Here is a 25,615-nt window from a genome sequence, read left to right as displayed (position 1 = left end):
CCTTTCATGCATTGTGCAGGCTCATAAAGTACACTGTTGTTGGCACTGCTGTCAGTCCCACCTTAACCTTGGGTATGCCGGCAGATGGTCCTGGTGACTCACAGGTGTTGTTTTCACCAGGCCACCGGTGCAGATCTACTGAGGTCAGGTTCCAGGACTGCACTAGTCATGCACCTGGACCTGCTGTGGGAGCTACTGAAGCAGCTCAGACTCTGGCCTGGCATAACCCCTGCATGTACATGCCCACAAAGCCCACAGCTGCTAAAGCCAGACCTGTCTCAGCTGCAGGAACACTTGTTGTCTATTCAGATGTTCCACAGGCATTGAATTTAGGAAGTCACCAGTGGAGGTGTAACTCTGCGGTTTGCATAGCCATGAAGAGAGATTCTAGCTCTTCTTCCTTAGTTGCACAGCCCCTCCATGCATATACTTCTCATTGTAAAATTCCAAATTCCCTTAACATCAAACTATGCTGAAAAAAAAAATGCCTCCTTTCTTTCATAGAGGAAAATAACACTTCAGTGTTTTGCAAAACTAACTTTATCAACATCAAATATAAACTGCCTGATCAAGAAAATAATTAATAGAGAGGTTAAGCTAAGAGAATGATGGATAGCAGGGAGTATACTCTTAGGCTTAAGTGGTGCATATCTCCAAAACAGATTTACTAGCCCAGCAAATATTTCCACGAGCCTCCCATTCTACCCCAGGCCCTCAGCTGGTAACATCAGCTAAAAATATTTTTCCTAAAAACAAAAATCCTTTCTAAAATGCAAAGAATACATGAATAATCTCTTTCTTGACAGCTAGGACACAGGGGTTGATACAGTCAAGGGGTTCCTGGCACCGAGGAGGATTTCTGCTCTGCTATAAAGATGCAAGTTTCCTGGCAAGTGAGACAGCTCTTAATTAGGGTAGTGCTCCTCTCCACTTCAGTCTAACAGGCTTAACCTTAAACAGAAAGAAAACTGAGGAAACTGTTTTTCTGTTTGTTCAACTTGAACATTTTACTCCCTTATCTCATCCCCAGTTGGCTGTTTGCTTTTGAGAGCCCTTCTATTTCCCCTTTCTCCTTTACTCCTCTTTCTTCATTCCTGCCTTAGAGGAGACAGTTCCTTTTGAAATTATTTTGCCGTTCCATCTTTACATAATCTTTGCAACAAGGGGCAGTGCAGTCCTTAAAAGTGCCTAGAATGACACCTGTCTGCCCCACACATAGTGCTCTATAAGTATTTCTGACTCTTGATTTTGTACGATAGCTAGTTCCCGATAACCTACTGTTTTCATTTACCACTATTCATATGACCCAGATTTTAAGTAACTTCGTATATATCACTTTTTTTCATTTTCATGTATCCTGAATGACAGGCGTAAATTTTACTGAGGATTTTGTACATTAGCCCAAAGAGAGAATTTGCCTCCCAGAACATAAAACTCTTTTGGCATTTCTTTACAAGTCAGCTCCCAGGCAATTGTATGTGTCTCTCTCTTTCCCTCTTCATCTTCTTCCCCTTTCCTTCTCTCTCTTCACCTTTCCTTCTTGCAGCCTCTCCTTGATCTATTTCTCTGCCTCAGAAAGCCTATTCTCCCATTATTTTTCAAGACAAATCCAGCGCAGTTCCCATAATCCAAACTGTAGCACAGACCCTATGATTCAAATAATTCCAAACTTGCAATCCCCATCTACATCCGTTACCCTTCTCAGCAAACACAATATTCTCCATAGACCCAATTTCACTCTCCTTCAAGTCAGGAGAGGATTATAAATAGAAGACTAATGTTGTTGTTGTTGTTATTGTTGTTTCTGTCACACACCAGGTTGCACATGAACCCTTTATGCATGTGATTCTAATTACTTGCTCCAAGTCTTTTCAGATGTCTTTCTGCTACCGTTTTCATTTTTATTTCACTTCTGAAAAGACTTCAGAGAGACCTTCACCTCTACTACTTTGCTTAAGTAGTAGATCCCCCAAAGGACTATGATTCTCTGTACTTATATGTGCTTCACACGGTGTATTTCCAAACTTATGGATTTTTCAAATTATTTGTATTTCTCCCAAACCTGTTTTTAACCTGTTTTTATTTGGAAATATTTAGATCAGTGAAATAATATACTGTAGATAGTTCTTACCTTTGGACTCTCAGATATTAGCGTCAGATTATTTCTGCCTAATTATTTCATCATTCTCCAACATGATCTGAAATGAAAATTATATAAAGTCTCTGAAATAGAAATTCCTAAAGCCTTTTGCCACAGCCACCTAAGCCCAGATGAAAAGAATGATTTTCACTGACACCTTAAAGGAACATATACATGCCTCACATATTAAATCTGTAAAGGAAAAAAGCATCCTAAAAGAACTGAAAACAATGGACAGAATAGTAGTTGCATAACCAAGGGAATAGGAACTCCAGTAATAATTAGAATAAACAACAGGTCCTTCAAATGCTACCCATGCTGATTAAAAAGCAGAAGATCAAGTATTAGATAATAGTTCCCTTCATACACAGTGCCTCAAGGAAATTGAAAACTAATGACTGGTGACAGTAAGTTTGTATGCCACAGTTAATCCAGTTTGAACAAGAGAGAGTGTTCAATTTTAGACAAGGCTTCATGGAGAACTAGAAGACACTTTTTCTTTCACTTGACTGAGAATACAAGCCAGGTCTCTATCATTACAATACCTGGAACATTACAATCTAACTTCTAGACATAAGATTTCATGAGGCATCTCCTGGAACATTTCATTATCAGACCACATATTTTCACTAGGAAGTATTCAGTACAGTGAGCACAAACTCCAGTGTTTTGAGGCAATAAATAAATCAGCTTACATTTACTTAAGGATCATCTGTGATACAATGAATGGGAGATCCTAGGCCTTACAATTCCATTTCTATTGCTCTCTTATCTTCTTCCTATAAGATATCTGAGAATTTAGGCAGCTTTGAGCAAATGATTCAAAGGTAAAGGTGTATACCCATAGCTTCTTCAAGTCTCATAGCCTGAGATGGAGGCATAGTTCAGGGACATTTTGCTGTAATGATCTCATTTCTTAATGTATATAAGGCACATCAATGGCTACTCTGTTATATTCTGTGATAACAAGCCAAAAAATTTTGTTATAAGCAAAAGGGACTATTTTCCACACAGGAATTTATTAATGTTATTTTAAAATTTTAGACGAAAGTCACAGAATCTCTGTCTTTGGGTGATTTAACAGCACAGATCAGATTCTCATTTCTCTGAAATGGATCAGTTTTTTCATCCAACTAAAGTACCAAGTTATACTAGTTGAGTGGGAAAAAGCTTATAGCTTTATTTATATTAACTTTAAGCAGTAGGAGAGAGAATTAATCTATTCATTTTGAATCCTTTATCCAAGAAAATTGTAGGTATACTCCAATTTGAGAGCAGGTAGATCTAGCAAATGACCTCACAACATTCCCATCGGTCATGTTTCCCTACAATTCATTTTGATTAAAACTTTAATATGCACTTCATTTTATTTTTGTAAGTGTGATTCCTTAAAGCTGATGAATATCCTTCCCCAGTCACGTTGATACTGGTCTCTTCCAGGTCTGATTGTTCCTTGCAACTGAGCTCCACGTCTTCACAACAACACAGCTCTTCTGCAGTATTATATTTGGATTCACTTCAACCCGGGGGTGGGGGTTCAAGTGGCCACAGACTGCTGACGAGGCTCACTGTCTGCACACGTCATCCAGCTACTGCTATCTTCCTCTGATCACTGTCTTCTTATGTTTTTCATCAATACATTACCTGTGTTCTAGATCCTTGGCGCCTCCTTCTCAAGAGTAGTCATCTCTCAATTAAACCATCTCTCTTCTGAACCATGACCTCTTTCACTTCACTATTATTCTCTTCCAAAATGTAAGCACACTCACATCTCTTCCATCTTGTGTTGTTTACATTTGCTTTCTCCTCTTGTTTACCAATCTTTTGCTCCTCTTGTTAATGCTTTGTGACTTCCAACGTATCATTCTGCTGAAACTACCCTTGACAAAGATACCTGTGCCTTCTTTGTTGTAAATTCATTGGATATATTCAGTCCTTGATCAGATTGACACAGTAGATACCTTTTCATCACTCACCACTTGAGAAGCCTCTCCTTCCATGGAATTTGCCTCCTTTCTCTCTGCAGGATATTCCTCTTTAGTATCCTTTTCTGACTTTTCTTCCTAGACTTCAATGCTACTCTTTACCCTGGAGGCCCATTCTTCATATTTTTATAGCTTTCATATACAGTCTTATTTGGATAATTTCATCCACTCTCACAACATCAACATCTTTGAAAATTACTCCCAAATCGACATTAACATTATGCCCATATCTAGACTTCTCTTCTGAGGTTCAGGCTCTGAGCTCCAGATTAAAATTCTATTAACCATCTCTCGTCCTAACCCTATGTATAACAGACAGTTCAAAATAAGCGTGTCAAAATGAAATAACTGTCTTTGTCGAGACTTTGAAAGTCTTCTTCCCATTTCATAGAATATTACTAATATCCACAAAGTGACCAGAAAAAAGAAACTGGAAATAATCTGTAACATCTCTCTTTCCTCAACTGAAACTCAGTCAGTGAGAAAGTCCTTCAAATTAACTCTAAAAGCACTCAAATATAAATATATATTTTTCTTTCCTAAGCTTCTGCTCTACTTTTGTTTAGACTACATAATTTCTTACCTAGATTAATATACTCATCAACTAAAGATCCTCCTGCCTCTGTTAAATCTGATTCGAATAAAATCGATTCTACACTGCTTTCAAAGTAATCTCTCTAAAAATCTGAATTTATTAATACTCTCCTTAAAATCCTTTAATGGCTTCTCTGGCCCACCCTAATCTCACTTCAATCCATTTCTCTTACTTTCTTCATCAGCATATCTTATATTATGCGCTACATCCCCAGTCAGTCAAACTATTTGTAGTACTAGAGTGAGGTATGAGCTTTGCATATTTTATTTATGTGACTAGGACACTCTTCCCCCCACTCTCCCACTCCTTTTCTGCTCCTCTCACCTGGATATTTCCTATGTGTCTTCAAAGCTGTATCACAGGCACTTCTTCCTCTAGAAAGCCTCTTTGAAACTTCCACCCCCAATCTGCATTCAGTGTTCGTCCATGTGCTCCCATTACATCACACAGCAAACTCTAGCATGCAACTTACAACTTTACATAAGAAACATCCATTTGCTTAACTATCTCTTCCAACAAACCTTGCAAAGCTGAAGGGCTCAAGTGAATCATTACTTTAAAAATAATTATTATTACACATGAAAGTTTATACTTATTATAAAAGGCAGAATATTTCAAAATGAATTAAAGTTTTCTATTTCTTTGTTTGCTTATTTGTCTTAAACCATGACTCAAATGACTCACAGTCTTCTAATATTTATGACTCAAATAAAATATTAATATTAAAAGATCATGACTCATTTTGGCTCTCCAAATCTGGTTTTCATTTTTGATAAGGCATTGTACATCAATTCTCGTGTTTTGTGAGTTGCTAGCAAAAATAGACTCTAGCCGGAAACAGAAGCAATTAATGTGGACTCAGCACTTCAATGATTTTGCTAGTTTAATGGTCCTAAAAAAGTATTTTTCTCTTCTAGTAGTAGTAGAAACAAAAGGAATGTCTTATTCTAGGAGTATAATCTTGGAAAGTGATAAGAGATACTGACAAAATGGATCAAGCATTATCAAGTACTTATCAAATATTTACATAGTCAGAATTGAAATGAAACATCTAATACTTTATTGAATTACTTCAGATATTGTTCTAAGATTTCCATCTGAATTTTTTACAGTTTTACAATTTTCATATATCTCCTGAAATTCTCCATCTTTTAAGCCATCTGTTTCTGTAAATACTTCAACATATTTTTCATAGTTATTTAAAAACCTTACCTATTAATTGCAAAACCTACTGACATTTTTTCTTCATTATGGGTCACATTTTTATATTTCTTTGCATGTACGACAATTTGGAGTTGTATACTGGGTATTGTGAGATATGATGTTAAGACTCAGGGTGCCATTCATCTGAAAAATGCTGTGCTTTCTCTGAGCAGGCAGTTAAGTTGCTGGTAGATCATTCAAATTTGCAGAGGTTTGGTACTTCCTTAGGATGAATCTATTTTAGTTTTGCCCTTAGTTTTAAGGTTAATTTCTTAATCCTAGGCATAGTATTTAATCTTAAGGCCTAGACCTTGTGGGAAAACCCAAGTTGTCTACTGAGACTCTAGTTTGAAGATACTCAAACTCTAAACTCTTGTCTCTCTTATGAGGAGTAGCTGCTAAAATCTCTCCCCTCTTACAGCCTTTCAGCTGTTTTTCACCTCCTAAGATGCTCGTAGCCTTGTCTTGTGCATTGCAGGGGAAGCCAAGGAATTCGGAGAAGTTTATATAGGTATGAATCTCACCCAGGTTATGTAGTCTCCAGTTTCAGTATACTTTTGACCACTCTCCAGTGCCATAAAACAGTTTTGTAGTTGTTATTGTAATTTATACTTTTTCCAGAGCTTATAGTTGTTCTTAGGGAAAAAAGATAGATAGATAGATAGATAGATAGATAGATAGATAGATAGATAGATAGATAGATAGATGATAGATAGATGATAGATAGATAGATAGATATAGATAGATATACATATACACACTCAAGTTACTCTGTATATATTATATACAATATACACTCTATATACTCTATACAGTATATACAAACTATACAATATGTTGATGTTTCTGATATTAGAAAGATCTTTATAATATATACTGTCCTTTTTCTTTGGTTGTATCTTTCATGCGTTGTAGTGACCCACAAACTTATACTAATGTTTCACTTATAATTCAATAGTCTCCCAATATCCTTTCTAGGAGTTTCCTCTAGCACAAGTCACTAATTTCTGACATTACTAGTCTAACTAAACCCATAAAATTTAATTTTCTGGAACACCACCAGTTTTCCTGACATATCATGAGGACGACTTAAATTTGATGTTTTAAAATATATTTCTGGAATTGTTAGAGTAAAGGATATTTCTCTTTCCCAGAAATTATTCATGCATCTAAAGGAGTAAATATATAGACAGGTTATTTTTATTTTTCTCAGATGAACTTTGCAAACAAATTGAGATCTTAAATACCAATTAAAAAGATACTGAGATTATATGCCTTGGATTAATTTTATGCTCTAAATATTATAGTTAACAGTTAAATGGGCATTAGAGTCTAGGTATTTTTTAACTTTTTAAAAATATTTATGGTCTTTTTATTGTTCAATTAATATTTTATTAAATACATTTCAAGTTCTTAATTCTCCAGTTATAAAACTAAAATATAAATCAAGAACAAAACATTTATTATTCTTTTTCTTCCTCTGGTAATAATCTTAATCATTTTTTTCCTATAGGAAAGATTTGTAAGGAACATCTGTTACGTTGTTATTTTATAGAAATATGCTGTGTTGAAGACGTGACAAAGCCATTGTGACTATAGAATGATTGGGCTTGTTATGTTTTAAGCTGTAATGGAAAACATGGAGTGATGCCATATCTCTCTATCTCTATCTCTATTTCTATTCACAATCACACAAACACACAAACTCAGATTAGCAGGAATTATGATTTTAAAACTCCTATTGTTTGCATATCTTCTCCCACAAAATTTGATAGAAGACCTTGGCTCTCCAGTACCCAATTTTCATTTTACCCACTGTCCCCCACCCCACCACCATAGCCCTCCATTGCCTTTATAAAAGCACATTCATAACCAACTTAGGCCCCGGTACCAATAATTTAAAATAAGTTAGTCAGATCTTGGGAATGAAGTAAAAATGAATATCTCAGCATGCTCTGAGTATTTTATGAGCCTGGCATTCTCATTTCCATTTAATCCTCACAATCCCTTGTATGATGAGTGTTCTTATCTCTACTAATAAGACTATTGATGTTCAGAAAGTTTTAAGTAATTTACCCAATGTTACATAGCTGTTTACAATCAGGGCCTAGATTTAAATCAAAGTCTTTGAGTCCAGTGCTCTTGACACTGTTGTACACTACTGTGTAATGAACTTCAAAGTTCGCTTCTATCTATTCCATAAAGTTATGTGCTTAAATGTACACCACTGATCAGCCACTTGATAAGCCATTTAAATTCTTTGCCTCAATACTAAATAGAAACAAGTTTAAAACTTATACTTTAAAATATCAGGGAAAGAATTTCTCTCAACAACTCCCCAAATAAGTTGTGTGTCTCTTCCAATTTGGGAATTATTCTTCCCAGGCCAAACAATGAATTATGGTATATTAATAGAAATGTTAAAACTAATATCAAAAGAAAAATGTTACTTTCTGGAAAATATCAATAGGTAATTACCAACTCAAAGGGAAACTCTAGAAAATAATAGACCTAAACACATTGACAAATAAGAACTTGATATTATAATGTCTTACATTTTGTATTACTAAAGACTGAATTGTGTCTCTGCTAAATTCATATGTTGAAGCTCTAACCTCTAATATGACTGTATTTGAAGATAGGGTCTATACAGTGATAATTACAGTTAAATGTGGTCATCAGGATGGGGCCCTGATCCAATAGGATTAGTGTTCTTGTAAGAAGACACACCAGAGAGATCACTCACTCTCCCTCTCCTTAAATACACATGGTGGCCACCTACACACCAGGAAGCAGAACTTCACCAGAAACCAATCATGCCGGTACCCTGAACTCAAACTTCCAGTCTCCAGAACTGTGAGAAAATACATGTATGTTATTGAAGCCACTCAGTTGATGGCATTTTGTTATAGCAGCCTGAGCTAATTAAGACAATTATTATTTTATTATTAGCTATTAAAATATAACAATAGCTTGACAGCAAAGTCCAATTAGGTGGTTATTGCATTAGTCCAGGAGAAAGATAATGATGCTTTCTCAGAGATTATAGTAATAGAGATGACAAGACAAAAAGATTTAGACATATTTTGGTGACTTGGCCAACAGGATTTGCCTAGGTATTGAATGGGGCAGTGAAAATGAGGGGATGCAAAGAAATAAGCATGACTTCTAAACGTCTGGATGGGTGGTGGTGCCACTTACAGAGATAGGGAAGTTCACAGAAAGAACAGCCTTGGAAGGGGGGGTGGGGAGGGGGAGTGGAGAATGCAGGGAACTTTTTTAATACATAAAATTTGAGATGTCTTTGAGATATTCAGACAGGTTACCTATCTGGGGAAGATGGTGGCCTGAGTTCTACCTTCTCATCTGCCACATGCTAAGTCTTCTGAGTGAAGCAGCAACTGTGATAGGAGAGTGGGCAGAGCTCAGAGGGGTGTGTGAAGCCAGAAAGTGGTGCAATCAAGGAGAGAAAAGCACAGGGTTTTATGCATCGACCTCATTATTCCTGAGACTGTGAAAGTGCTAATACGCCCACTAGGGCCACACGGGGCAGACTAGGCTGTCTTTCTCCATCTCCCGAGGACACATAGCTGACCAGTAGGAAAGAAGACTGTGCTCCCTCTGTCATGTCAGATTTGCAGTCCCAAAAAGAACACTCAGTTTATCTTTACAGGCAAAGAGACAGGGCCTAGACTTGGCAAAAGGAAATAAAAACAAACCTTAGGGAACCCAGCTGCTAGAAACAAGACAAAGAAGCAGAGCACTTAGAATAATCTGTACTTCATGGACTAAAACACAAAAGATAAGATCTCTTAATTATGGAATGAAAATCATGAGACTAAATGTATCATTTTTAAATTTAAAACTCCAATTGTTGAAAAAGAAGATGTCACCATTGAAAAGTGAAGAAATATATCAAAACACAAACAGATATGCAAAACACCTAAGGATCACAAGGGAAAAAACAACAGAAGGTTAGAGGAGAGGTCTAGCTTAGCAATGTGGAGTCATTCACTTGAATAGAATTTAGTGTACAGAGAGATGTTCTATTTACCTTTACCTCCAGAATCAGCCTCTTCTACTTCTTGACAACACTCCCTGTTAGAAAATAAATTCTTACCTACTAGACATTTCACTTTAATTAAAACACAGTTAGCTAGGCACCTCCAATACATACCAATGGCATTAATTAAAATGAGCATATAATGCATACAATGCAAGCACAGTACCTTGCACATAACAGGGCCTCAACAAATTTTAGTTTCCCTTCTGTCTTAGGAGGCAACTGTTTGTCCCTTACTTTTACTCTTTGAGATTTTATTTATTATTTATTAATTTACTTATCTATTTATTATCCTCTTTCTTAAACAGTCTTATAAAACTAAATGTACCTACATATTGTTATCTTTTCTGAGTTATTCCTTTCAATAAAAAGCAAATTCTTTCTTTTTACCATTGCTGAAATTAAGGGGAGAAAGCACAAGCTTCTAGAATATGTGTTTTGACTTATATTTACCTTAGGGTATAAATAGATCTACACTGACATAATATCACACATCATAAAAACGTTTGTGTATGAAAATAGTTTCTTTAGCCACCATTGAAATAGAATGCAATGAACAATCCAGACATGTATCTATCTTTCTCTATTAGTAACATACTAAAATTCAATTCAATGGCATAATGAAGCCTATGCTATTGTAATGGTTCATTTTATGTGTCAAGTTGACTGGGCCACCAGATACCCAGAGAGCTGCTTAAATATTATGTCTGGGTGTGTCTGTGAGGATATTTCCAGAAGAGATTAGCATTTGAATTGGTGGAATAAGTAAAGCAGATGGTCCTCCCCAATGTAGGTGGACATCATCTCATCTGTTGAGAGCCTAAATACAACAAAAAAGCAGAAGAAGGCTGAATTTGCTCTCTGCCTGACTGCTTAAGTTGTGACATCAATTTTCTCCACCAGCCTTCCTGGGTCTCCATCTTGCAGATGGCAAATTGTGGAAGTTCTCGGCCTCAATAATTGTTTGAGCCAGTACCATATATATGCATATATATACAAAACGCTCAATAAATATTTGCAGAATCAATGAATTAACAATGTATGAAGCAATGCCATAATGCCATTAGCTAAACTGATGAGGAATAGATTAGATGATCAGAAAAAAATGTATTCTCCCCTAGATCAAATATATTTTTATATAAAAATGAAAGTGCTCAGAAATTGGACTACTTCTAGGAAGGCCAAAAATATGGAGTATACAATAGGGAGCTGTGCAGTATAATTGATATATAGCAGTATTAGTCAGGGTTCTTCAGAGAAACAGAACCAATAGTACAGAATATATTCATTCCTATCTTTCTATATTCATTCTTATATTCATTCATTTCCATGACATTAAGTATCATCTATAGATCTCTGACTCTCAAATATATATTCCAAATCAATACTTCCTCTATGAGCTCTAAGTTTATGCAATAATCAGCTGCATACTTGATGTCTTTGTTTTGGCTATTTCTGAGGTATTTTTAGATTATAATATACAAAACTGATCTTTAAGTCTCCATGTCTGTCATAAAAGCAGACTCTTTCTACAGTCATCCAAATATTAGTAGCTGGCACTTCCATTCACCCAGATATTAAATTCTGAAAAGAGTCATTTTTAAACTTCCCTTTACCTCTCACTATCATCTAATTCATCACTAAATCTTAATGAGTCTCCTCCCTAAAAATATCTCCCATCTCTGTACTTCTCTCCACTTCCATTGAAATAATTCTCCAAGATACTATCATTACAACAGCCATTAGGTCCACTACAACTGCCTCTCCAACTCATTTCCCCAGATCTACACTTGTTCTCTTCAAATTTATTCTCCATTCAGCATCCAAGATTTTTTATTGAGATATAATTTAAAATATAACATTATATTAGTTTTAGGTATACAACATAATGATTTAATATTTGTATATATTGCTATATGATCACCACAGTAAGTCTGGTTAACATCCATCAGCACACATAGTTATAATTTTTTCTTATTATGGGAACTTTTAAGATCTACTCTCCTAGCAACTTTTAAATATACAGTACAGTATTATTAACAATAGTCACCATGCTGTACAAGATGATGTTTTTAAATTCTAAATCAACTCATGCAATCTGCCTAGTTTTTCAGTGGTTCCCCGATATAGTTAAGAAAATAGATCAAAGCAATTGCAAACCCCAAAAATAACCTATGAGATCCTGCAGAATCTTGCTACCGCTTACTCTGCCAATCTAATTCTATGAAACTTCACTCTTCACATACTATGTTCCAGTGACACTTGCTCTCAGCTGCTCTAGCACATCAAAGTTTCTCCCACTTCTCAGTCTTCACTCACACTATTATCAGGACATAGAATGATGTGCCCTTCATTCTTCTCTCTGTACATCCTCTAGGTTCCAGCTTAAATATTACTTCCTCAAATAGAACTTCCATTGCATTCCATAAACCTAGATATAATTCTTCTTCTCTATAGAATTCATCATAATTTGTAATTTCATATGTATTTGTGTATTTATTATTTAATGACTACGTCTTTAATAGGATGTAAGTTCTGTGAAAATAGACAACTTTTTTTTTCTTTTTTAATTTAGCACTGTATCTCGAGAGCCTAGGGCCTTGGTTTCTTTAGAAAAGTGGCATTATTGTAGAACAATTGTAATTTAAGGATATAATAGATTAAGTAAGCAAACATAACTGAACTTCTTTCTTAAAGCTGTACCTTCACATGGTTCATATAGCTATTCTTTCCAAATATCCTGCTAAATACAAAAGCCAAGGACAGTAACAATGATTTTAATTTCGGTTTAAAATATATAAAGGTGTTTTTGTTTTATTCACTGAAGTAATATTTTTGAAATCCTATTATGTGCATGGCAGGGCAAAACACTGGTAAGACAAAGATAAATGATATTTTTTGCAATTAAAGTGTTCATAAAATGGGTGGTAACATTAAAATATCCTCAGTCAATAGGTATTTATTGAATGTCAAGAACTATGCTAAGTTTTGGAGACACAAAGATGAATAATGCATGTCCCCATATCCAGACAGAAGAAAACAGAAACATGCTTGACTGTAACATGTATCTGTGTTATAATATGCTAAGTCTAATTAGGAAGTATCTAACCCTACCTGCATGAAGAAATGAGGGAAGCTACTCCAAGAGGTGAAATTGAGGTACTCTCCCAAAGGATGGAGAGAAAATTTTACGGGGAAAGAAATTGGATTAGGGTATTCCAGCGGTAAACATGTGCAAATCATGTAGATTTATTTCAAGGTAACTACAAATAAGGACAACATTTATTTATAAACCATGTTTTCTTAGTTTGTCATATACTGTAGAGAAAAAAATTAATTTTCAGTGACTGATCTTATCTTCTATAGAAATATAGAAAAGAGTAATCTTAAATATTCTAGATTTATGCTGTTTCAAAAAACAATTAAAGTAGGCACACCTTTAAGATAAAAGCCAACTGCAAAAGACACTGGCTGGCTCAATATTTCAGACCACAGTTTATTAACAACACTGTGTTTCTAAAAGGACAAGATATATAAACACATATCAAGACATAAAATCTGCTGTTCTGGCAAATGATGTCAGCCTAGCCCTTCACCTGGCCAGGCACATTCTCAAGATACCAGATCCCTCCTTGCAACTTCTAGAACAGAGAAGGATGAGATGACCTGGCAGTTGATTGCAGCTCTTTCCTCTTTTACACCCTCTTCCCCAGAAGGGTAACTGAGACAGAAATCTTCTTGACTCTCTCCCCAACTTCTGTCTGTCAAAAGATCCTAAACCCTAACAGTAACTATTTATTTGAGACTAAAACAGTCCTTTCAGCAGACTTGCTTTATGGTTTCTAGGTATAATGAATATATGATATTGTCAAAGATTTATACTTTTTTTTCCATTTGTCTTTAACTGTGTTTGACATAAATAAATAATGTGGAAGTAAGTGGTACCATATGAGCACATAAAATATTTGAAGTATTGAGTCCCTATTTCATAGTTTCAGTACAGATAAATCTGTCCTTATTCATGTAGTGTTAGATAAGCCAGGTTCCAACCTCAAATTTTCAGGCCCACTCCACCATTCCAACTTATTTTCTCACTCTTTCCCCTTCCAGATTTAGAAAAATATCTCATATCACATAAATCTCATTTGAGCTGTCCCTTAGTGGAGTAAGATTCTTTGACTACCCTTCACTTAAGCATCCCCTGAGAATGCTACGTGAGGAAAGAAGCAAAGGCTATTTTTCAGGGTCTTGAGAAGCAGAATGTATACAAAATGATCCCTAGCTAATGAAGAATGAAGAGGCCCAGTAATCCTAGCTCTGAACTTGCCTTTGGGATCTTAAGAAATCATTTCCCTCCTTGGTTTTAAGTGTCTCATCCATAAAATGGAGAAACTATATGGTCAAAGGTTTGTCATGGAGTTTAAATAAATTCATATATTTGAAAGTTTTAAAATGAATATAAAAAGCACTAAGCCTTTTACTAAAATCAAAGAGGGACACAACTGCACTGACTCATACACCACTTCTGCCCTCAAATGTATCCACTGGCCATACCTCTCTCAAACGACAATGTAACTATCAGCTTGGCTTTCCTTTAGTGATTCTCAAAATGACTGTTAGAACTACCTGGCTGAGTGCATCACTCCAGCAAGCCGAGCATTGTTTCTGTAGCACAGAAACTGTGTCATCACAAACTAGCACAGAAAGGTAGTAAAGGGAAAGATAAGGAAATAGAAGTTTTGAAGGACAAGATAAGAAATTCCTTAAGTAGAGCACAGAATGAGAAATTGTAAAACACTGCTATACCTTCCAGAATTTAAGAGAGAGAAATTTGAAATGTAAAGTCAGGAATGGGCTCTCTATTGCTATCCAGTTACAGTGTAACAACCCAGGCCATCTCAATAAGTAAGAGCAGAAGAAATTGATCAAACAATTTCAAATTCCAGTCCTATTACCAAACTATCACCTTGTAGTTCATTATGAATGATACTTTTATATATTTTGTCCGTATGTCCTGAGTACTATAATTTTATTACATTTTTGTGTTATTAGCTAGATGTATACCTTTAAAGTAAACCACATTTTTAAACTGTATTTTGACATTCTTCCCTATTCTACTATAAAAGAAGCCTCAAAAACATGACTTGGCCCCAACATTCATAATGTGTGACAATTTGTTTTTTGTTAATTCTTGTTGAAATTGGTCTTATTTATTTGAATAGCTGAACTACTGGTAAATAAATTTGCTTCTATTGTTTTATAAACCATAGAAATTTTTTCTGGCTATTTTCTATTTTAACTATCTTCCTCTAAATACTAACAAGCCAGATCTGCTCCTTCAGAAGTGAATACCTAAGTTTGATAACAAAGAAGCCTTTTGCCTTAATCAAAGGAACCACTCTTCAGTCTAAGCTCAAGTGACAGATTCAATTGGATTTTTGACTTGTATAACAACCACAAAGAATCTATCACCTTGCCCAGCAAGTAAGCTTTCTATGTGCTTGTCATTTCTGTTACAAAGGAATTATCATGGAAAACAGTGCTTGTGAGGAAGACCATATATAACCTAAGAGAGGCTCAAGTGTTGGAAATAGAGATCCTGGTCTATCCTTTACTTCCCTGAAAGCAGTTTCCAGGCAATCAAAACCTCTCTGGAAGTCTCCATTTTCACTGGGAACTTGTATAGTATTTTGCCTCCTACTTTGTTGGAATTAAGCCATATGTAATATACTCTCCTTAGCATTTTAAACATTGTATTAATCTACTCAGGCTGCCATAACAAAATACCATAGACTGGTAGTTTAAACAACAGAAATATTTTCTCACAATTCTGGAAGCTAGAAGTCTGAGTTCAAGGTGTCGTCAAGGGTTGGGTTCTTCTAAGACCACTCCACTACGTTGCAGATGGCTGTAACCCTCTATCTTCACATGGTCTTCCTTCTGTGTATCTGTATTCTAATCACCTCTTCTTTTAAGAACACCAGTCATATTGGTTTAGGTCCCACCCTAATGACCTTATTTTAACTTAATTACTTCTTTAAAGACCCTGTCTCCACATACAGTCACATGCTGAGGTGCTGAGGTACTGAGGATTAGGACTTCAATCTATTAATCTGGGGGAGTGACATCAGCAAGATGGCCAAATAAGATATCCCTCATCATAGCCGCACTCAACAACAACAATTTGACATCTATCCATGGGCAAGAGTGCCTTTGTAGAAACTGGGAGATCCAGGTAGGAGACTGTGAAACCGCAGTGCAGTCCAAGAACGAGGAGAGTCATTTTGAGAAGAATGGCCTGCACCCTGGCGGCTGACTGGCCTACCACCGTCTCAGCTACAGATCCAGAAACAGCTCCATACCTCTGAGGACTTGGCTGCAGCCCCATCTGGCTTTGGTTCCATCACCAGCACCATATCTGGGAGAGTCTTGCCCACAGGAAGACAGATAATAGACATACAGACCTCTGTCTGGCTGTGAACCCCTGAGTGGCCCGTGAACCAGCTCTGCCCCCCCCTTAGCTGTGAACCAGGAGTCCCTTGAAAAAAGTGATTTAGACAGTCACCCACAGATCAGAGAGCCTTTGTGGAAGTCCAGGAGTCCAGCAGAGAAGTTCCAGCACAAAAAAATCTGAAATTGGATGCCCTGGAAAGAGTAAGAGGAACAAACTGACTTTACACACATCACCTCTTCCCCAGGGTGACACAGCTCAGTGCCAAGAGGGCCTTCTCAGCTGTGACTTCTCCCTGGGGGGGCAATACGAGCATGTGACGGGGGAGTGCCAGGCTTCCTCGGATATGTGGGGCCCTGCCAAAGATGCCCATCTCTGTCTCCCTCCATCCAGAGGACTGTGGAGACCTGCACACCTAGGGAACAGTGAGCAGCTGGGAGAACGGCAGGCAGGGCTCCAAACTGAACGTATCAAAGGGACTTGGATCCTACTAACCCATCACGGACTCCATCAGGAAGCCAGCTCACAGGCCACTGGGGATGCCTCGCAGATGTTAAGAGAGTAGATCTTAAATGTTCTCAACACACACACACACACACAAAGGGTAATTATGTGATGTAATGAAGGTGTTAACTAACCCACCTGGGATAATCATCTCACAATAGATTCATGTATCCAATCATTATTTTGTACACCTTAAACTTGCACAATGTTACATGCCAATTATACCTCAATAAATCTAGAAAAAACTTTTAATAAATAAAAAGGTATATAAACTTTAAAAAATGTGGTGGTGAGGACATAACTGAGCCCATAATAAGCCTCTTTAAGTTTTTATCTTTAACCATGATCCCATAACATCAATCTTTATTTCCTCTTGCCTTAATGGACTTCCTATTCTAATGTCCTCCTGTCTTCCTTTTTGTGGCTGCATTCATTTTTATGTCTTCAGATCATCATAAACCTGAGATCTTACAATACTTTAAAATTCTAAGTTTCCAATGGAAAAGTGAAATTACATTAAAAATGAAGCATGACCAATGAAGTGCAAAGAAGTAGAATCCAAACACAATACTGCACACACACACTCACACAGAAATATTTTCCACGTTCCATGTATATACACATAGGCTTTTCTCATTTGTCTCACCTTGACATACTTCCTTATAGGCATTGCTCTAAGCTAATGTTAATTGGATAGTCATGCTAGTTGGATTTGGTAACAGTGTCAAATTTCTTGGATGACACTAACAAAATACACCTATAATCACATCTAATCCTGAAATTACTGGCAAAATTCAACTCATCTTCTGGACTATCCTGAACTTTTTTCACAAGTGTTACTACTTAGTTCTCTTTTTCTCACTTGGGACTGAAATTTTTAAGCATGTTCTTTTAAACTGAAGCAGCAAAAGCCCAACCTAAATAGTCCAAGAAGTAGTACTTCAGATTTTGATGCTTGTCATTAATTTTTTTCCATATCTTACTCTTGAGAATATTATTTTAATTTGCTGATATGAAGTTAGAATAAGCAGGCCTGTAATTTTGACCTAAGGAGATATAATGGTTATTTAAGAACATTTGTGCAGATAAAAGGTACAGAGAAGTGGTAGGGTATAGTCCATGGGATGGTTCTTCAAAACATGCTCTGAGGTTTTAATCAAAACAAGAAGTTTCTTCTCACATAGAGTTGACCATTTCCAATTCAGACATTTAAAAAGAATAAATTCCCCCTTGAAGAATATAATTCCTAGATTTTTTTAAGGTTGGCAATATTTCATTTAATTTCCTAAACTGATTCTTTTTTCTCTTGCAACTTAAAACCTCAAAATCATCCGTCCTGCATTAATTTAATATGATAGATAAGAACAACTGCAGGCAGTTCAGTCTAACCTGTACAGGATAAAAAGTCAAAGATTTTTTTCCCTGATACCTGAAGAAAAGGTGCCCAAAGCTTATTCTCACTAACTTATGACATGCATTTCCATCCTGCCTATGTGAGTAAAGTGGATTCCAAACTATTAAGAAGAGGCAATGTTGCTATAAGAGCTACCTCCCTTGTCCCACCTCCCTTCTTTCTCAGCTGGTAAGTCCCTGTGCCAAGGACAATGGATGGCCACAACTCTCCATGTTGCCATGGAGAGTAAATCCAGTCGCCTCAGGAGCTGGATATGTCTTTCAGCTTCGAGAAGTACCCAACATCGATCAATCTTTGTATCAAGTTACAATAAAATTTGTTAAGGCACGGTGAAAGATTTGAGTCATCTCTATCCCAGTCTCTTGCCTAAAATATATCAGGAGTTTCAGAAAGTCCACCAACTTTCCCGCTTAGCATATGTAGCCTGTCTGAGCTAGTGCCATTGTCCAGCCATGAGACACAGGGGAACTGAGAAGTTGCACATCTATCATTGCTCAACGTCTGTGCTTCAAAGTGCTCTTTCCCTTGCCTTTTTACGAGGAAGATGATTACAATTTCTTGATTTCAGCGTTTCACAAAGCAAGGCAATTTTGTCCACCCAGGAGCCTACTTTTGCATTTACATCAAACCTGGGGGCCTGAAAGTTTGATATATGAAATCATTCCAGAAGATTTTATGAGCAGAGACCCAAGGTAATGGGTAAAATGTATTTGAGAGCAATAAATCAATAAAATATAGCTGTTGTTTCACAATAAAAGATCCTTTCTTTTAGGTTCTTTTAGATTTCTCCTAAAAATCTTCAAATAGGTTTCTAAATGTTTTGCAACAGGGTCCTTAAGGCCATATATATGTGAATTATAAGTTATCTGATACTCTGTTTCTATACATGCACTTTAGTTTTCCCACATTCCAGACTTCTTCCACATTGATGGTAGGAAGTCACATTAAAAGACTCTGATAGCCTTTGCAGCTCTTCAGCTATTGTTGAAAGACAGTTTCATGCAAAGGGAAACTGGTTAGTCTGTATAAAAGCAATTAAATAAGCTTTTATGTACATTTGCTGATTCTGTATTTAACATAGTAGCTTGTGCCATGTTCACATTGTCATAAATATTTTTCTTGCCCTTAACGTTTATTCAGAACGAAATGCAATGCTTTCATGCATCCAAAATAATATAGCAGTAATACTGTTTGTGCACTAATATGCTTTACCTGCATTTGTTTGCCTAGAAAAGGGAAATAGTTCATTTTATATACACATGCTCATTTTAAAGTTGGAGGACACATGATACCAGTAATTCATGACAGAGTAAAACTGTGAACATCACTTAACCAACTACATGTCTTTTAGTTTCTTTTTGTATTCAGTTTCATTTACTTATTTTTCAAAACTTTGAACACCAATTATGTGTGAAATCCAGTCTACATGCCTGAAATACATAGGTAAAGAAAACAAGCAGGACATTCTTGCTTTTTTTTGTATTCTAGCATAAGAAGACACAGAGTAAAGAATAAACACAACCAACTGAAAATAAAGAGCCAGCTAAGGGGTTTGGGGTGCGGGAAGGACAGACTGCAATTTTAAATAGGCTGGTCAGAAAACGATTCATAGAAAAAGTGACAACTGTGCAAAGGTTTGAACGAGATGAGGTTGCTAGTCAGTGAGAATAACTGGGGGAAGAGGGAGACGGAGGAACCAGGGAGAATAACCTTGGACAGGAGCTTGTGTACCATGTTCAAGGAGCAATAGGATGTTCACATATTCAAGAATGAAAAAAATCAACCAAATCCATGTCCTTCAGTCTAAACTTCCCTGAGTCTACAGGTAACATGCATGGAGTCATTCCTGCTTATAATAAAGTAGTAAGTTTCATTCCTGCTTATAATAAACTAGTAAGTTCTCATAAATATTTTCAATTTATTTACACATCTGCATCCCCATTCCTATGCAGTTTTAATTTACATTTTTGCATTTTTCATTATATTATAATCTTCTTCAGGATAAGGAATGGGTTCTCTACTCATTATTTTTCTCTATTATGTATTTTAGACCCAATAGGCATTCAATAAATCTTATTAATTGTAAGCAGAAAAAACAGACTTAACAGGCTGAGTTTTAAAAATCTTAGATTCCATGAATCACAGTCATCAAATCTTTTTTGGTCTTTGCCTCAGCTTCCTAAAGTGCAATTGAAAACAAATTAATAAGTTGTTAGATGTGTGAAACATTGTATAAATGTAAAATTATAATCAAATAGGCTCCTTACTTGTATTCTACAAATATATGAATAAAGAATAGGAGAGATAAAACGCAGAATTCTGAACACAGTTATTCAGAAAAAATGCAATTGACAGAACATTGAGAAAATCAAAACACTGCATGGTGTGGCCAATGATGACATTCTGTGAGCTACTGACCTGGATTTTCAGCTCTGATGGCCAATTACCATCAGCTAATACTAAATACCTGGATGCTAACGTGATTAGGCCCTTGGGAAAGCTTTGCCTTCCACATTGACCCGCTTCATGCCTTGTCTATTTCTAGAATCATGTCTCTCATGATTTTTAATCTTGTCAACTTTCATCTGAATCCCAACTTGCAATCAAATAATGAATCCAGTGCTTAAATAATGTATTTTCATAGTTTCAAGATGCTACATAGGCTGTTTACATCAGGACCTTCTCTGATTGGTGTTCTAATATGACTGCGGTTAAGCCTCAAAAATATTTTGTTTAGTATTTATTATTCTAAACTTTTTACAAATTCCCAAAAGAAGTATGAACAAATTTACTTGACAGATTGGTAATGAGAAATATTAAATGAGGTTATCCGAGGATGTTATTATTATTTCCTTTCACATAGAAAGCCAAGCTGCTCACGGTGTCCAATAATTTTGAGTCTACCTTTCTTATAGACACAATGGAACAGATTTTATCTTATTTACAGACACACAAAACATCCTCCCATTCAACTTCCTGTTACAAATTGTACATTGTCATTCATTACTCATTCATTTTATATCTAATTATCTATCTCCAGCAATACACTAGGGACTGTGGTAGATGCTGGGGACGTTAATATAATTAAGACATTCTCTATGTCTTTTAGGAACTTAAAGACTAGTGCAGGAGAAATAGATATTGACATTCTACTTTGATTAGAGCTTTCCAGCGTATTGTGGTTCAAAAGTGTAGAACAGAGGAAATGACCCATGCTTACCAAACTCAAAGAAATTGATATATAAACCAGTTGTATAAGCCAGTTGCCTACTTACAAATTTAAAAGTAGTGATATTTTCTCAGACTAATGTGACTATCCTTTATCACTATCCAGAGGAACCTTTACCAATATCAGATTAGAAAAGAAACCAAGGTAACATTCAGATGGTTTCCCAGCGAGCATGGTATTAAAGAAATCTAAATAGTCATAAGCTATACTCAGGGTATAATAAATACTGAAGAACATGCTGAGCCACTACAGCCTGATATACCTCCGTGGTGACTCAACAGTCAGTTCTCTAGATATAATGTCTTCACTATTTTACAGTTCAGGCTAGCACAGCCAAATCCTAGCTCTTGCTTCTTTCTCTCCCAGGCTTTTTGATGTTTTATAAACATGTATTTTCTTCAAGCCAATTAAAATATATTTGGTTCTGTTTGAGTGATTGCCACCCATTCACTAGGTGACACAAGCACGCTTTCTTGAAACTTACCTTAGGTAACTATCCTTATATTACCTTGCCATTTTTTAATATATTGACTATTTCTTAGGCATGCTATGTATTTAACTGTATTGGCAGAAAAATACGATTTGCAGTAAGCTATTAGAACTAATAGATATAATGACTTTTATATTTGCCAAAAATGACCTCTTTCTGTCTTCCCAGGTCGTAAAAATGATGATTATTGTCGTGGTGACATTTGCCATCTGCTGGCTGCCCTATCATATTTACTTCATCCTCACCGCGATCTATCAACAACTAAATAGGTGGAAATATATTCAGCAGGTCTACCTGGCTAGCTTTTGGCTGGCAATGAGCTCAACCATGTACAACCCCATCATCTACTGCTGTCTGAATCAGAGGTAAACACAAGATTACCACATGCAAGTTCCTTGTCACTTCTGACTTCACTGAAAGCATATAAGGCTGTTCCAGCTCCCTGATGCACATTTAAAATTCAAAAGGAAGGGAAAATTGAAAAATTCACTGAGAGGAGCACAGAGCTAGATATTTTTCTAGACTCCTCCCTATTTAATGAAATAGCTCACCTTAACAATTACCTCCTCAAAACAATGCTTTTAGGGGTTCTAACTGGGTGGTTTTTTATATAGGCCAAATTCTCTCTCCAAACCCTTTAGAATTATACTTGCCAAAGAAAAAGAAATGCCCTGTTATTAAAAGAGGAGAGTTGAAAATGTGCTCAAGTCCTCGAAGAAATGAAGGCACTTCCTAGAAATGCACAGACGGAGAGATGATGGCATATGTGAGCGGACTCTATTAAAAAGGAGGTTTTGCAAATAGACTTCAAAATAGAAGGCGTTGTGACAGCAACAGAAGCAACACTCAGGAAAAGGATGGCAATCCTCCTTCCAGCATAATGAGTTCAGCGAGTTAGACAGGCTGCAGCCTCTGGAGGAGGGGGAGCTATTTTTTAAAGTGAAGTTGGAAAGAAAAGTAGAAATATTCACAGTTAAATTTAAGCCTGGAAAAAAAAAAAAGGTAAACTGTGGTTTCCAGATAAAAAACACCTTAGTTGTAAGGTCAGCACATGGAGGAGGAGGGTTAAATTTCATAGGGTTAATAATTTCCTTAATAAACCAATGTGGTTTAGCACAAGCAGAAACTGAACTTCATGTAAGTAACTACATGACCTAAACTCTAAGCTCTCTTTCCAGCTGGACCTCTATCTACCACACCGTTCCTCAAGTTTGTTAAAAACTACTTAATTCTTGCTTTTTTTCAGTAAGTGCATAAGCCATATATCAATTCAAACCACTCCATAAGCAGTACATCTGTTTTTAATCAACTTCATTTAATGGTTTACAAAGCCAAGGATTTTGCACTTTCATATATGATTAGATAAAAACCATCCAGATGAGCAATTAATTTTAATATTAAATGAGACTTTATAAATGTGTAATTATTTCTGTAAGAAGCTATTTTGAAATATGTCATTTTTAAGTGCCTTACCCAGCAAGCTTAATTCACTTATGTAAATGTATAAAATTATTGAAGAAATGTACACTGTTTCTTTGGCATATTGATTACTGATACGTGCTTTTACTATTTGATGACTTGCTTCTCATTGATGGAAAATTAAGATTCAATTCAAACAAGAAGAACGTAGAAGACTAGTACCAATACTGTGGCATAAATTCTAAGAGTTTGACTAGAAAATTAAATTAAAAAACTGAGTTGGCTTAACTGCATTAAGTAGGGCTTTCTGCACCAGTTGAAGGAAATTTCCACTTGAAAACATGACTTTTTCTTCCCATGGCCTGCTTCTCCTCAGATTTCGAGCTGGCTTCAAGAGAGCGTTCCGCTGGTGTCCTTTCATCAGAGTTTCTAGCTATGATGAGCTGGAGCTCAAGACCACCAGGTTTCACCCGACTCGGCAAAGCAGCCTGTACACTGCGACCAGGATGGAGTCCATGACAGTGGTGTTTGACCCCAATGATGCGGATAAGACCAAATCCAGTCGGAAGAACAGAGTGCCTCCAAGAGACCCAAGCTTCAATGGCTGCTCCCGCCGGAATTCCAAATCTGCCTCCACCACTTCAAGTTTCATAAGCTCACCTTATACTTCTGTGGATGAATATTCCTAAATCCATTTCCTCAGCTGAAAGAGTAGGGTGAGGCCATCATGGTGCCACCATAGGCCCACACCCTCCTGATTGTTGGTCAGCCCTGTCCTACATACTCTCTGGAAATAGAAGAGCAATTTTTAGGCAACTATGTTTCAAATGAGAAAGGTAGCATACAAGTGTAACAAAGACACTATTCAGATATTTGCCCCCTCAAAAGTAAAATGGCCTTTAAATTTATGCTTTGAAAACTGAATTATTATATGTAACAGAAAAATATACTGAAAAATACTTGTAGAGTGTTCCATTTTTCTCACTGAAAAACTACAATATACATTTGTGACACTAAAGTGGCATGATTTTCCCAAAAGATTAAAGAACCTTTAAAATATAATTATGTGAATGAATAAAAACAAAACCTTTATAAAATGAAACATTTTCATCTATAGCTATAAAACAGAAAAAAAGTTATATGACTAATTTTACCACTAGAATGATGGAAAATTAACCTCCAGGCGTAAAAATTAATGAAAATCTTTGCAAAAGAGAACTAATTCTGTGGAATAAAATTTTTTTGAGATTTAAAGATTTTCTCCAAGAAATGTAACTGAAAAAGAAATCTAATCAAATTATTAGGTATCTGTGCATATTATTTTCTTTACATTTTTTTCTGGGAAAGTGGCTTCAAAAGAAAAAAAAATAATTATTTACTTTTTGACCATTACATATATTAAAGTGCCAAGCTAAGAAACGAAGTTAGGACCTTAAAATGACAAAGCAAATCCTTATGATCCTCCCTATTTTATTTTTCACAAATATTTTTAAAATTTTTAAAAAGATAGGTAGATTACAAAACACTAAAGATGCTTTCTAATGAAGAAGGGAAGAATCTCTGACTACCAATTTTTAGGCAAGAATTAAAGATAGTAATTCATAGTTATGACAGCAGACAAGAGCATCTACTAGCTCCAAAGGGAAATGTGTTTCTCCTCCATAACCCAAGGAAAAAGTTTAAGGTGGATGTCAACTTAATAATTGTACGGTGCCCTTATTCTCTCCCCTTCCCCCACCGAAAAAAAGAGTAAGGACTAGGGGAAAGTATCAGAAAATATATTCAGATGCAAAGCCTTAGGACAAAAAGTTTATGTACTACCTACATGTATATTAGTACCTATAGGTAAATCAAGTAAGATGTAGAAAGCTGAATCAACTGTTAGAATAGAAAGCTGGACAATACTTGGATAAATGTGAACTAATACCAGGCGAACAAGAATAATATACACCTTTCCACAGAGAGAGCCTTCCTTTTGTCTGCTTAGATAATTCAGAAATTCCTCCAGAAAGAAATGAGCTAATGGTCCTAAAGAAGCATCTGTTTTACTACAAGCAAAAATATACTGACACATTTCTGAAACCCATAACAAAACAAGGTACACCATTAAGCGTAGAATTTA

General features: G+C 36.0%; 1 protein-coding gene across 1 annotated transcript in view; it reads left to right on the top strand.

Moving 5' to 3' along the window:
- The window catches only part of TACR3 (tachykinin receptor 3), a 69,509-nt gene extending 44,619 nt beyond the window's left edge, over nucleotides 1–24,890 (top strand). The window contains exons 4-5 of the mRNA XM_036853394.1: nucleotides 22,243–22,439; nucleotides 23,870–24,890. Of these exons, the coding sequence (XP_036709289.1) occupies nucleotides 22,243–22,439; nucleotides 23,870–24,182 (510 nt within the window). The 3' untranslated portion in view covers nucleotides 24,183–24,890. The remainder of the gene's footprint in view (nucleotides 1–22,242; nucleotides 22,440–23,869) is intronic.
- The last annotated feature ends 725 nt before the right edge of the window (nucleotides 24,891–25,615 follow it).

Source organism: Balaenoptera musculus, chromosome 5 (assembly GCF_009873245.2).
Source record: "Balaenoptera musculus isolate JJ_BM4_2016_0621 chromosome 5, mBalMus1.pri.v3, whole genome shotgun sequence".
NCBI lineage: Eukaryota > Metazoa > Chordata > Mammalia > Artiodactyla > Balaenopteridae > Balaenoptera > Balaenoptera musculus.
The sequence above is the reverse complement of the archived record's forward strand: the minus strand, read 5'-3'. Positions and strand labels throughout refer to the sequence as shown.